General features: G+C 40.4%; 1 protein-coding gene across 8 annotated transcripts in view; it reads right to left on the minus strand.

Moving 5' to 3' along the window:
* Positions 1-15,658, minus strand: part of GRIP1 (glutamate receptor interacting protein 1) — a 328,966-nt gene that overhangs the window by 46,883 nt on the left and 266,425 nt on the right. For all 8 annotated transcript variants that reach the window (XM_055712779.1, XM_055712778.1, XM_055712781.1 and 5 more), the window contains exons 8-9: positions 4,216-4,363; positions 2,457-2,626 (exon numbers count right to left, since the gene is read on the minus strand). In XM_055712779.1, coding sequence (XP_055568754.1) covers positions 2,457-2,626; positions 4,216-4,363 — 318 coding nt within the window. The remainder of the gene's footprint in view (positions 1-2,456; positions 2,627-4,215; positions 4,364-15,658) is intronic.

The following is a 15,658-nucleotide window of genomic DNA, read 5'->3' on the forward strand; positions in this document are numbered from 1 at the left end:
ACGGACTTATCGTATCTTCTTAGATGAAACCTTCTCTTTGATTACATGCATAGACAGCAAGGTTTCTGAACTTTAACTATGGTGTAAAAATTAAAATCTGATAAGAACAATGTGGCCAGGTGGATTTTCATTATTTTTAAGTTGCGGTGAGCCTTGTTTAATTAAAAAGACTGCTTGCAGCAGGAAATTATCTGGTAGTCTTTGATTTTTTTTTTTTATATTTTCACACTGAGAATAGAGATAAAAACGTCCTACAAAGTGGGAAGTACACAAATTCAGTTTGCTCAGCTTGTAGAAGGTTAAACCCAATTCAACAAAAGTTCTGTAAAAAAAAAATAAATCCCATTGTGTGCAACTGTAGTAATTTAGTGGTAATTTGAGCTATTCCAACCCGGGGTTGTGTACAGCAAACATAAAACTAATGGACCAGCAAGAGAAATGAATGTTAGCAGCACAGTATAAAGGAAAAAACCCATGAAAAAGAAAGCTGATCTTTTATAGTGCTCTCCATTTTATTTTAGGGCTAAAATTTCAATTTATTTTATATACTGACTTTCCTGCCCATTTTAAATTCCTAACATGTTCCCATAAGACCAATAACTGAGCTCAACAGATACAGCCCTAATGACTCAGCTTATCCCAGACACATAAAGGGAGCTTTTCCAACTCCACAGCATCTAGGCCATACCACACCTGATGAAAGGCTGTTTCCAGGAGAGTACTTGCTTCCATAAAGCATGTTACGTCTCGCATTGGTCATGATATTGCAGTGGCACCACCTGGCGAGGGGCTGGGAAGGACTTTGAACATTCTAGTTATTCTGCCTTACTTAAGAAAACAACTTTATCACCTCAGGGAGATTTCTCCCCGAAAGACGCTCTTAGGTAGTTTCTGCAGATCCCCTTGATAGAATTTTGTAGCGGCCAGTCCTTAACTCTGGCATGGCAAGAGCATTGCTTTTTCTTAGCATCTAACTGGGTCAAGCTGACTAGCACATTAATAACATCAATTTGTTTTAAATGTTGGTTAAGAAACCAACTGCTTCAAGTAATCTACAATTTTTACTTAAAAAAGTAAAATACAATCATCTACTAAAATCTTTGGCCCTGGTACTCATCTTCCCAAAAGAAACACTCTTCAAAGTTTCTCTAACCAGCCCAAAATTGTGTGACATCTTTGCTTCAGCAAAATGAAAGATCTGTTTGCAATGCACTGTCATAACTGAAAAGAAGGGAAATATATTGCACGATTTGGTCTCCACCTCATTCTTCCTCTGCAGTATAGCTCCCTGCTCCCTCACCCCTCAAACCGGCTGAAGCAGAAAGGGGAAGGAGGTGCAGCTGAATGATGGAAGACCATGGTACCACAAGGGTTACTTTTTGTTCACCCTGGTCTAGGAGAAATCAGTGTCTCCTCAGCCACTACTTCAATATTCGCCACTCTGACAAGCTGACTACAGCATTGCTTATCCAGGGACAGGCTAGATCTTAGATAGACGTCCAAGAACACTTACCATCACAGACATTTCTAGGCCTCAGAAATCTTGTATTGGTCTAAAGGAGGCAGAAGCACAGTACCACAGGCTCAGAAAATGGTACCACTGGTTCATGCTGCAACACAGGTATCTATTCTCTGTGTATTTGATAACCCTTGCTACTCCTCTGGTATCCACCAACATGTAGTATTTTAGACTGAATTTATGAATGCTGTGAATTAAGCCACTTTCTCAGGATTAGTCAGAAGACAAGACAGGCAGCTCTCATCCGCAAATACTAAAACATTTTATGTATACTTGATTTGAAAATGAAAAGCCATTGTCTTCAAGCATGTTGGTATGAAATAAATATGGTGGAAAAGGCTAGGATCTAGGGAATTGCTTCCAAACAAACCTTTTTCATAAGCACTGACAATGATCCCATGAAGCAATCTCAGAAGTACTTTAAAAGAAGATGCAATAAATAATAATGCCATCAACAAGTGAAAATACTGGGGTGGTGGCGGTGGCGTGTTTTTTGAGGCATTTTAGGGGAGAACAGGTGTTATTAAGTGGTCAAAACAGACAATCAAGCCAATATGCTGAAAAGAAGTTGGCTGTGGTCCTCCCTCCCTGCTCTAAATTTAAGAAGCAATTTAGAGATTCATTTACTCTTTAATTTACCTAGTTGCCTCCCCAACGACCACAACAGTAGAGTCAACAGGTGTCTTTATGTACATCTACAAGTGTGCAGAGCCATTTCTCAGTAAAACATTTCCCTCTCTATCCATAGGAATCTCGGAGGGTACATTAAGGTCGAGAAAACACAGAGATTCTTAGAAACTGCAGAAGCGCAGCCTGGGGAGCTGAAACAACGTTTACAGACATAACTGCTGCGATAGCTTTCTTGGCCATTCAGCAAGGGCAGGCAAAGTAAAAGACAGAAAAAGAAAGGGGTATTTGGTGCTACAGATCCTCTTACCATGCTCTGGGCCTTTCAGTGCTAGCCGTGTCTGGTGGTGAGGAAGAATCTCAAGTTTGACATTATCCGCTGCATTAGCCAAAAACTGCGTTGCTTCTGCCAGCGTACAGTACTCCATGCTGGTGCCGTCAATGGACAGAATATGGTCTCCTACATGCAATGCACCGCATCTACATAAAAGGGGAAAAACTCAGTATGATCAGATATGCTCTTTCTTGGAGAATGAGTTTTACTGCCTTCAAACTGGTCATGACAACTATGAACGTGTTCTTTTTTTTCGAGAGAGATTTGTGTTTTGTAGGCATTGTCACTGGTCAGACTTTATATCTATTTGTACAAACCTTAAAAACAATTCAGTTAATACAGTATATGCCAAGACATCACTCACAGAACTGGAATGGGGTAGCTGACTATAAAAATGTGTGTGAATGGCAGCTGAATAAAATGAGAAGAGCTTAAGGAGACTCAAATAACTTGGTCACATATCCCTCACACAAGCACCCAGTTCATCATTTTTTGAGTTATAGTTTGAACATTTATTAGTACAAAAGCTGTAAATGATGATGACATTATGCAGTAGTCAAACAAATAATGAAACCAGGGCTAGCATGGTGACTTGAGGAGTGGGGTGGGGAGGGGGCTATCTGCTAAATCTTGCTGCACTCAAGAGACTGGCTACTGGATGAGTTGAGAAATGCAAACACAGCAGTCAGCATCCCGACGTACCAGTCAAGTGGACAGCTCCTTTAATTGGTTACCCCCTGTGAAATGGGAGAAAACAGAGGGAGAAAATTAAAGCATCCTGCACCATTGAACTGGAGAACACCCCTGGATCAATGGCCGTCACTCTCAAAAGTTTCTACTGTAGGGAAAAGCCCACAGAGGAGCTGTAGACTCACTGCTACAAGTGGGTGCTACCAAAAGCACCGTTGTCAAAGAGGAGTTACAAGGTAGGGTGACTGGGATCATGCAGGAGGAATTTGCTGCTGAAACATAATATTTAAGGAATTTTAAGATAGAGATGTGTATATAGAAATACACTGTATATGTATAAACACATACACACACACACACGCACACACCCCAAAAAAGATTCCACAGCTCTGTTACAGAGGTTTAGACCACTGGGGAAAAATACCTAACTTTTTTTTTAAGGGTTTAAATGGTTTTATTTAAAGGTTTAAATGAAGTGGAAAAATTACAGCAAAATAATTTCAAGACACAGAAGCCAGTCTTCCTAATACCTCAGCTGCATTCTAAAATACCAATAAAAAAATCCAGAAATAAGGAGTTCCATCTCACTGTGCCACAAGAATGAGTGATATATTCTAAAAGAACACTTCAAGGTTGCAAAGCCTCAACATCTACTTCCCTTAACAGCTGTTCCATATCGTGGGCTTACTTTAAGAATCCCAGTGTGTTGTTATTTTTTAAAATCTTAATCTCCGCCACAGCATTACATGTAATAGAGCAGACCTCTAAACTGTGTTGCACAGTGCAAGTAGACAGTCGCATATTACATGGGGGCTGGCTTACACCATTGAATACTACATGAATGAGCTGAAGTAAATGGTGTCCTGGAAGTCTTAAACTCAGTAGTATGGAATAACAATCTGACAAAGTGCTGATTTGAAGACCTGCAACCTTGAAAGCATCTGGTTCAGTCAGTTTTATCAAAAAAGGGAAAAGTTAAATCCAAACCAAAGTACAAATAAAATGTATGTATGGACCTGCAGTGTCAGCCGTCTGTCACACTCACCTGTCTGCAATACTCGCAGATTTGATTTTGTCTATGACAATGACCTGTTTGTTGCAGCACATCGAGGTAGTTAGTGCAACCCCAAGAGCAGCACCAGGAGTTTTGGCAACTTCAACTAGCAGTGGCCCAGATGCTGTTGCTACTGAATCTGTTAAAATTAGACAACAAAAGATCAGTATTATACCAATATGGTACTTACGCAATTTTCATATATTCCCACATAAAATCTCCACGGCTAGTCTGTCTCTTTAACCAGATAACATGCCACTTAAAGAAATTATGGAATAGCATCAGTTTAGGTGTCAAGAATCAGCTCTTAACATTGCAAATTATAAAAGCAAGATGAAATTTGTGGATCTGGGATGTCTGGAAGGTTCCGAGTGTGTCAGAAGCAGAGATGGACCAGGTTACAGAACCGGGATGTGCCGGTGAATCACTTTCTCAAACAACTGAAGTTAAAAATTACCTGGAGTTTAAAATAGGCATGCTGAAGAAACAGAATTAATGAAAAACGTAGAAAATTATCTGAAAAAAATGAATACGTGAATAGGTTAGAGGAGGATGCTAGCTTTCAGAAAAGAAGGGGAACGTCTGTGTACAACAGCTATAATAATCAAATGAAGAAGGAAAAGAAAGAGTTGACGAGAAATCCCTCACAAAAACAAAGGACGATTTAGGAGAAAATTGTGAAAGTGCTGGAGGCCTGACAGCTAGAAATAGTAAGAGTTAAAGCAAACTGCATGTGAGGAAGTTCAGAGGATTTTTGTAATATCCTGTCACTGGATAAAGTACTGCCTTGCAAGAGGGCACAGACAGTAAATGACCAACCCTGAAAAAAGAAAGCAGAAAAACAGAAGGCAGCAACAGTCATGATTGACAACTGTGGTGAGGAACTATGCCCAAGAGAGACAAGTGCTAGACAGAACAAAGGAAAAAGACAGTAGGATGCTTCCTAAATGCCAAAACAGAGCAGGCAGTGATAAGGGTGAAGTACATTCTGGAGACTGCCTGAGAACTCCTGCTAGCTGATACCTATCGATCAACTGATCTCAGTGGAGTAAGGTACAGTAAGAAAAGACGTCCTTTAAGGACATAAAAAGTCTGAGACAAAGAAAACTGTATCAGAAGCCTTTGGAGGTGCTTACAATCATCATAAGGAAAAAATGAATAAAAAAAGACTCAGGCTGGAGCAAAGTTACCAAACGTCCTGCTAGCAAACAAGAGGTTTGTATTCACAGAGTACTGGAGCCTGCTGTAAGAACACTAAGCAAACATTCCACTATGATGTCTCTCAGAAGTCCCTGAGATTGAAGCTGTAGAAGAACTGCAGCTGGGCTTCAAAGTATGGAGGAGAAGACAGATATAAGATATTCCATTCAGTCCTAAATCTAGAATATCAGTCCAAAAATGTAATTCTGACACAAAAGAGAAAGACTGAAACAGTGTATTTATTGTACAAAACTAAACATATGATGATATATATATATGATGATACAAGAAATTGAATGAGAGCTTGATTAACTTAACACTCAGCTAAAGTGCTCTTCCTAGAGAGTGATGTAGGTAGACTGGATATAGAAATTGAGTGAAGAAAGGTGCTTGGATGGAATAACACATAATACCAGTAAAGCATCAGTTGATTATTACAGAACTCCTTTTCCCCCCACAATCTGAAATATTTTTTACATTCCTGTTGTCTTTTTTCTAGTTAGAAACCTGAGGGTTTTAAGGGGAGATATACTATTTTTAAAAGTGCCCATTAAATCAGAGTGATTCATTTTCAGATCATTTTCATAATTTACATAAATCAGAGTGATTCAGCTGGGACTGACTTTTTGAAGGCTGAACTTCCACAGGCACTACCAAAATAAGCTGTTCCACAAATCTGAAGCAAACTTTAAACTGTGATCCAAAAGAAGAGAGCCCACCCAGTAGCATTCCTGGCTGGAGCTGCAGGCACTAAATAGCTTTAAAGCTGGATGAACCACCCTCGGCAGCCACCTGTCTTCCTCTAGTGACTAAACGGGGAAGTCATCGCAACCTAACTCCTGCCCTAGATGCTTTGGTTAAGGGTCTGAGTAAGGCAGGGTTCACACAGTACTTGCATACAGCCAAATAAGCACGCACAGCGGAGCAGACTTTAAGAATTCCCGATTCCCATTCCTGTGCTGAGAAACAATTCTTTTCTTCTGGAATATTCCAGTGGTTTCTAGAGCTACAAACCAGCTCTCCAAACACAGGGAAAGACAACTCAAGCAATGCTTATCTTCAGTACTGTGACAAAGGTTTGAGCTCATGTTGATCCAGAAAATGGCACAGCTCTACTCGTTACTGGCCTATTGCTAGTTCTTTCTGTAAGGATTGCCTTGAGGAGAGGGAACTAAATGCAAATATCTGTTGAGAATGAATAAATCTTTCAGGATGCTGCTCCTTTCTCAAGTTACTTGAGAAACGCACAATCAGCTTATGCCCTAGTGTTATTTCCCACGTGCCTGTGCAAATGCAATGGGAAGGCAAACCAAGGCAGACAGGATGAATAAATAAGATAACTACATTAGAGGAACCAGAAGAGAAGAAATGGAGTGTGTCTAACTGTGGAACATAAACACAGGGAAGAGAAATCAGAAAGCAATAATCAAGCACACATTCCCTGACAGAGAAGGATTAGTTTATCATGTTGAAGTAAAGCATGGATATGAAAAATGAATTATACAGGTATAAATTATTCATGTGTGAAGATGTTTCAGTCATTAAGATATTTACACCGTGACTGAAGCACTTACACACTATGTTGATTTATTGGCTACGTAATTACATAAGATATACTGATGAATGTTTCCATGAAAAACACTCTAGATTTTTGATTTTGTTAATAATTTTTCTCACTTCTGAGCACTGCATCTCAATCAGTACAAGAGGCTTGATTAAAACCTCCCAGAGGAAGCAGCATTGCTTTCCGCATGCTAATACATTTTCTCAGCTAGATAGCAGAACACCTTTTTTATTTGACAGCTTAAGTTGCTAGCAACAAGGGGGGTTGTTCTGAATATACCTTTATGATGTGTAAACTTACTATACAATATATAAAAAGTTCTGGATAAAATAAGCAATGTCACCACTCTCCCTCAACTCAAAGGATAATCAGAAATAATATTCAAAGTTGAAAAAAAAATAATTTGTTTAGCTTGATAAAGTGTTCTCATTACATGTGTGTGTTTCTGTTTTTGTAAATGCATGTAATCTGCTAAACCTTACGGCTTGTTAAATCCACTTCAACAACTGGTGGGTGCTGGAAAAGAGGAAACCTCTAGGATCCCCATAGTGGGGAAGCCAACAAAGCGAGCTGCTTGTATTAGGCAGCAGAGGATCTACATGTGAAATAGAACCTATAAATGCCCTAAAAAGGGAAAAGCTTCAGTCATAGCTTCATATTAATAATGAAACTAAATCCACAGGAAACCAAATTTTATTAGTTTATGATGCTTTCCTCCCAAAGCCTTCTTGTACTTAAAGCTGGGAAGTGCTACTACACCGTGAACTTGCTCCTGTAGGAACACTGATCTCTGTTGCTATTATCTGTGCTCTGCAGCTTCTCAGTTACCTAACTGGAAGGTTTTGGGTGCTTTCTTATTTTTTTTGGAAGCCATGGCAATGCAAGGTAGAAATCATTTGTCTGAGCAGCTTAAAAGAGCCAAACAAGAAGGAAGGATGTCAAAACAGATGTTGACCTTTAAGAGCCAGTTGAACCAAGACTGCTGCTGATCTTGCCTGGACATTGCTGTGTCTTCTAGCAATGATGTGATTGACTAACAAGTGGATACCTTACTATCTTACACCAATTTTCCTCTTGCCAAGCTTCTTCCCTATTAGGTGTCCACAGGTTAATAATTTTTTCACCTGTAGCCTTCTCTGTTATTGTGATTCTCTGACTAAAAGCATTAAAAAAAAAAAGAAAAAAAAAAAAGGCAAGTCTGTACCAGTTCAGATCAGTAAATACATGGATAGTTCCTCAGACCTTGCTGTTCTCCCAATGCCAAGTTTTAATGCTTTTGTAGGAATGTATTCACATATCTATACGTGTCTGACTCCTGTCAAACTAGAAGACAGTATTTCACAGAAATAATTTTTATTGGTCAAAAAACCACGCTCTCCTGCTCCCCACATCTTTCTTTTTTCCCTTCATACAAAATCTTGTATGAAGCCCACATATAGCAAGTAGAGCAATCTCTCTGACAGGTAGAAGCTTTCTTTTGTTCATTCAGTTCTTGTCAGTACACCCAATTCTTTACCTTCTTTTTTTCTGTAACCCTACTTTTTATAGCCAGTACCTGTGTGCCTCATGATCAGACTAGTCAAGAAAGCAAAATGTTAATTAGAACAATAGGACACCCAGATAACATTTTCAGAGCAGTAAGTCACTTAAGCTCTGGTCATATGACACCTGGATATGTTTTTATAACTCTCCTAAAAGGAAAAACCTCTTCTAATCCTAAAGCAAAGTTTCCAGCACCAATATTCAGACTGGATCAGTAGCTGGGTGGATCACAGAGGTGTATTTCCAGTGAAGTTAAAGAAGATTGTTGAGAACTGGAAAAAAATCTGAAATCTCTGACAGCCTCTCCTTTAAGAGCAAAAAGTTGGAATGTTTATAGCACATCAGTTTGAAGAAATCAGTTTGAATCCCCCCATCACTGCCAAATGCTCTACTATACTTCTCAGCTGGCTGCTGGCAGTGGAGCAACATAAAAGCACTCAAGGATTCTGTGTGCATTCACATCCACTTCTCTTCATTAATCAATAGACTATTCATTACTGTCAAACAGTATCCTCAACTGCACTTAATGAATCTTGCCATCCTCCATGTGGTTTGCTTACTGTATTCATATGGACCACTTTTTTAAATGAACACCAACCCAGAAGGAACATTCTTTGCATGCATTAAAACGCTGTAAGACTGATACACTTAAAGTTGTCCCAGCTCCTCACAGTCTGGTGGCAAGATCATGTTCCTATCTGTGATAGTGAGACTCATAAAACTCTGTCATCCTGTGTCCCTGCTATTCTCCTTCTCGTTTCCTTGAGACTGCCCTAGCGATAGGTGGTCAGTCTCCTCCAATTGCCTGCCTTTTCCACAGTCTCCAGCAAAGCAAAAGCCCAAACCAGACATGGCTAGTTACTCTACTGTGCAAGAGAATGATTTGCTGGGAGCAGGGAAGCTTTTCTCCACCTTTCTCCTTCTCCACTAACACCTTTCTTCTTTACTCAGGTTTAGCATGCCTTGGTATCATGGATACCAAGAGATGAAAAAAATCCACTTCTGGCACTGTTTTTCAGCCACATCCTAAAACATTCCTTAGGCTGTCTTGCTAACATTTTTAATTTCCTTTGCAGAGGGCATTTTCTTTCACTCACATTTACCACCAACTAGATGATTAGCTAAGTCACGCATACACACACAGAGCCAACTGATGGGTTATTTAAATACTAAATTTTTGGGGGTGGAAGGCTGCTTATTTATATAATACTCTTTCCTCGTACTCCAAATATAATTTGATCTCAACAAATCCCTAATCTCCATTTTGCAAAGAAGGGAATATTAATTACATTTTTTTTAAGATTATCTAATTAAGAAATTGAGATTGGGATCATGGGTCAATGGTTTCAAGAGGGAAAGCAGCAGCAAGGAAGAGAAGCAGGAATGAGACTTCTGCAGTGTAAAGGGGGCGCAGGAACAACATTCAAGACACCCTACAGCTGGGTAGCGCCATTATCACTCATTCAGAGTAATTATTATTTGATTCCTCATACTTTTGTGACTGTAAAGGTCATAAGTGAACCACACACAGGGCACTGACACACAGTACCAGCCTTGGTATTCTTTCTACTAACACTGCATAATGTTTGCACCCTGGCTTTATTCATGCTTCATTTAGCAGAGTAACCTTTTTTCATGTCAGATCTTATAGGAAAACTAGAATCAATGTCAGCTAGCAAGATCTGATAATGATTTCTGAAAAGCTAAAAGTCATTGTCAGTGTTTCTAGTTCTCCTCTGAGAGTGAAAAATATTAATAAGTTTAATGACATAGGAGCCTTTACCCAAAAATGTATTTTGGAACAGAGTAAGCTGGCATTATAAATTGCAAGCAATATCTGGGGAGAAAGGGTGGTAGCTTCTTTAATAATAAAACAACTATTTAAAAATTAAATATTGTTCTTGTTCAAAGGGTCAGTGGCAGTCTCCAAGGCCCAGCTTATAACCTACCATAAAATATGTGTGATCCTAGTGTGCCCTTGTTTATGGAGCATCTGTGTGTTTCAGGCAGGCTGTAGAGTGAGCGACAGACATTTTAATTTTACCCGTCTCAGCTAGAATTAGAGGCAAAACCAGTACTAAAAATACATATATAAAATAGTGTCTTTTTCCTTATTGCCAGTAACAGCATGGCACTGGAGCTGCTGGGCTACTTAATTGAAAGAAAGCTCACAGAGTCCACAGGAAAACATAAAACTGCTGCTCAGGCAAAAAGCCACCAATGGTATTTTACACCTCATCTCTGGAACAGTCAGATTTCAAAAATGAAAAATGGGAATAATTTCAAGAGGATGCCTCCAGAATGAGTGATAGTGAAATCAGACAGACCTCTCAACCTCAGAATGGAAAACAGAGACATTATTCCCTAAACGAATGTGCCACCTATCTCCTCCCCCGTACACAAGCACTTTCATTCTTATCAGCTGACTTGCACAGTCTTTCCACTTTCCTCTTCTTTCCTAATTCCTGCAGTTCACGTACATGTGTTTAATTCAGCCAAGTTCTTAAAAAAAAAAAGCTTAGGAGCTGCCTTTACCTAATTTCAAACTTCGCAACCTTAGCCCCATCACCTTTCTCAGCTAAGAAATGCCTGCTAACCAGTTGAAGAACCATCCCTGCCTCCAGAGTGCTCACACTGGTGTGTGTGGGGATGTACTCAAAATCCACTTGGGACTTCTTCAGACTTTCTCTCACGTTCAGACCACAAAAGCCTGTGTAAACTCCTTTTGCCTAAAAGACTTTCCCAATTCTTGGGATGCTCCTTCCTCCTACTGTTTCATGCTCAGAGATCTTTCATTTTTAGTAGGTCCCTTTGCTCAAGAGCTGTATTAAATCCCATTCTCTTAATTTATCTGTATCTTCCTTTTCGTGTGCCCTGTTAATCTAAAACCCAATTTATCTATCATTGAATTTACAACAGAGAGGGACATCGTGGATGGTGCCTGTACAGAAGATCCTGGATCTGCCTCTGAGGCTAGTCTGAATGCATTTTAAATAAGCCCGGGCTCTGCGATTTCTTTCCTTTGTTACCTTGAAAATGAATACTATGTAGAAAATTCAGATGGCACTTAAAGAACTACTGAAAACTCACATCTCCATCCCCGATGGCAGCACATGGTATCAAAACTCGGGAGCCTATACGTACACCTTTTATGGTTAATTTGGCAACCTGGGCCTCAAACATCACCTTTCTGTTGAAGGATGGGTCCTGAAAACCACCCTGGACAGACTATATAGTATTAGCTTGATTGTGAATTGATTGCAGAAGTCAGCAGTGATGGAATTCTGCCTGCATTTCATTCCAGGAATGGAACTCATAAATAATTACTTTTTAAAGTATTCTCCCAAAATAACAAAGACCCCCAAAATGGTGGTAGTGATTTGTAAAGTACCCTGCTGAGATCCTGCAATACAAAACACTATTTTCTCTATTGCAGAAAGCATAGACAAAAATCACAGAACCATTGAATCACAGAAGGGTTTGGGTTGGAAGGGACCTTAAAGATCACCTAATTCCAACTCCCCTGCCATGGGCAGGGCTGCCTTCCACTAGACCAGGTTGCTCAAAGCCCCATCCAGCCTGGCCTTGAATGCTTCCAACGATGGGACACCCACAGCTTCTCTGGGCAACCTGTTAGATACATAGGTACAAAAGAACTTCTCACTCTTATTTTTTCTTGCAAGTAGGTCAGGAAATAAAATACACAAGAACTATGATTTCTTCAAAACACTCCAGCCCTTGCAAATTTTGTACCTGACTAATCACACCAAATAGAACAAATAAGGACAACACAATCTGCATCTCTGCCTGCAAACTAAGACGCAGCTGGTGTGTCAAATTTTACATCTGCCAGCCTCAAAACTATGCCTCTAAGTACACGCTACTAGAGACAATATAAAGTGCTGCAGTATCCATAAATTATGTCTATTTGTCATAATGACCCTGAGTTTCCATCTAACAGGAACAGTAATAATTAGAGTGGGACTGGATTGTTGTCAGAAACCTACAGAGCACAAAGCCCTTCACTGCCAACACGTGACCGATGGGAACAAACACTGTGGACACTCAAACACTGTGTCGAGCCGACGGTTCCCATTTGCCCAGGGCTCTACCAGGATAATGATATCTCGGGTAATCCCACAAGCTTCAGAGCAAAGGTGCGCTGTGGACAGTTTGGACATCTTGGTAAGAGAGCTAACATGCACGCGAAACAGTTAAGGCAAATAAGGACGTGTCAATGCTGTGGTAGTGAGGTACCTGAGCTGTCCCTGTCTCTCTGCCCCACTGGTGGGAGCTGAAGCCCTGGAAGCAGCAGAGCCACACGAGCGAGGTGCCAGGCCTGTGACAGCCACGTCTGCTTCTCGCCATGGTGGCTGACCCAAGTGCAGCCCCATTCCCATGTGGCTGGGCTGCCTGGAATACTTGAGGTACATGACTAGACCTTGCTCAAGGGTCCTCTGTGCTGAGCCGTACTGTCGCCTACATTCATGATTACTCATTTGCATGCACTGGTGGCCTCGGCACACAAGCTAAGTACAGTCTCTGCCTTGGAAAGCTGACTTTGGGTGTGCTTCTGCTAACACTGAAATCAACAGACTTGGTTTGGTTAACAGGCAAGTTTCAGACCAGTCTAAAACACTCCTCTGCAAAGCCTATTAGATGAATATAAACCAGAAGAAAAGAAAAATTAAAGTAAACTCTACATTGTTGTCCACGACTGACAATAAGAATTCTGATGCTACAAGTTTGTACTATCAGCACCACTTTTTTCCCCAAAAAACTTTGGTCTCTCTTCAATAATCTGTGCTCTAGCACAGCTGTGTTGCTGCATTGGCACAGCCACAATATAAAATGCTACCATGCAGAAGGTCAACGCTGAGATCTGACCTTGATATTTATGCACCGAGGAGCAGAGTGACAGTTTCGCAGCTCTCAAGGGCTGTACAGGATATTTTGCCATTCAATGCCAACTACTCATGAAATAAAGCTTTGGTAGAATGAGTAAGGAAACAAGTTTATTAACTGTCCTCTCTCTGCTTTGGTACTGCCTGAGCCGCAGTTCAGCAAAAACGTTTTAAAAAAAGAAAGTAATTTAGGTAAATTGCCCTGAAATCCAACACAGAAGCCACGGTTCTGAACATAAGCTCTTTGATCCCACATTGCAAAAATAATGCAGGATTGCTTATCTGTTGCCTATACATTTCCAGCTTTTCCCTTCCCAGTGCTTTTTCCAAGCAATAAAGAAACAGTACTACTGGGAGTATTCGAACATTTAAAGTAAAAGAAATTTTCTATATCCCCTGTTCCCTGCAGTGTACGTTTCCAGCAAAAACAATTCCCCACATATTTTCTCCCCAAATCCCGACCAAGCAATACCCTCTAGAAACCCAAGCACCTCACAACTGATGGAGTCCCAGCAACGAGCAGGACACTATTCCATCTGCCTCACCAGCAGGCAGCCTGCCAGCTTGCTGCCAGGGTCACCCTTGGCAAGGTTCCTGTGCGGCTCCCTCCTTTGCTGCAGGACATGCCATCTTCCTCCTGCCAGAACAGCTCCTGCTGCCAGGCTCGGAGGGACTCCAGGTCCTCTCATGCCCCTGTCTGATGACTTCTTTTGGACAATGTTCCAGTGCTCATAAGGTACACAGATTTCTAACTTTGTAATTACTCAATTTGTGTAAAGGAGAAACTGTGACAAGCCTTTTTCAGGTATGTTTCTTTTTCTTTTTGACCAGTGAAAACCCCCTCAACTTTACCTAAGCTGTAAATGCTTTGAAAAATTATAGGTCACAGTGCTCAGAAGGCAGCTATTCCGTTCAACACTGCTGAGCTGACCCTAACAGAAAGACACTGGTTATGCAAATTGTAAAAACTCAAATGAGGAGTTGATTAAAATCAGCAGAACATCAATATAAATAATTATAAAAATACATGCACATAAAAAACAAGCTCAGAAGTGTCTGTTTACAAGCAGAATGACATTAAAAGGAAAATATTATGGTCACAAAGCACTTCAAACTTAATGAACCCTAGAATGAATATTGCCTGGATGAACTTATTTTTACCTCCCTTTTTTAATTAAATAACCACATATTCTGCCTTCTTCAAGAACCTCCTGCAGAAGGTAGACAGTGACTATTTAACGAGCAGCAACGTTTTTCCCTTTTTTTCCATGCTCATGCCTTAATTACTAAACAATGTTCTCAGCCTTCTCTGAGCATATGTGGTGGGGGGAGAGCTATTGTATGGTGCAGCCTCTGAATATTCATTGCAACACACATTTATTCATGATTTTATCTTATAACCACCCTTTAGAGCAAAACCATGGTGTTCTCCCCACTGTATAGATTAATAAATGAGGATCAAAGAAATGAAGGTCGAAAGCAACCATTAGCCCAGAGAGGATGATCTGAGACACCTACACTGGGATTCATTGTAGCAAAATGCAGGCATCTGCAGAGCAGACCTGAGGTAGCTAACTGAGCTAGAGACCTAAACTCCCTCCACAAAGGGAGAAAACTGACATTGAAAAAAGTGTTTCTCACCTGCCCTAGTTTAGGCACCTACATCGAAATGAGATGAGCTATTCTTTAGAACATTTCTCCCAGTGACTGTTTTTTAGATCACTTAGTACTATGCAGCAGGTGACTGATGAAGGAAAAACATATGTAATCATTCAAATTAAAATCTATACCCTAACACATATGGTCCAAGACATCTGCGTAAGTCTACACGGACATCTTTAATTATTGTGTTTCCCATCCCTGAAGAGCTGAACTGAAAGGAACTTTGCAAAGTCAAGAAAAAACTTTCCTCCAATATACACAAAATCCTTGGGAAAAGTCATCACAAAATGCCTTCTCCCCTGAGCACGCTGAACTGTATCCTTTCTAAGAACTTCCAAATGCAGCTAAGTCTGGGTGAATTTTCACCGCGATAAGCAGAAAAAAGACTTTCCTGAAAAGGGCTTTCTCTCCCTCAGCCAGTACCTACTGAATGCATGTCCGTGTTCCAGCGCTTCAAGAAGACACATCTTCACAACGAGTAGTTTCTCCAACCTTGTCATCCATAGGCAAAACAACTTTCTCTAATCTCATTCCTGGAAATGGCAGAACAATTTTGCCTGGA

Source organism: Falco cherrug, chromosome 5 (genome assembly GCF_023634085.1).
Source record: "Falco cherrug isolate bFalChe1 chromosome 5, bFalChe1.pri, whole genome shotgun sequence".
Taxonomy (NCBI): Eukaryota; Metazoa; Chordata; class Aves; order Falconiformes; family Falconidae; genus Falco; species Falco cherrug.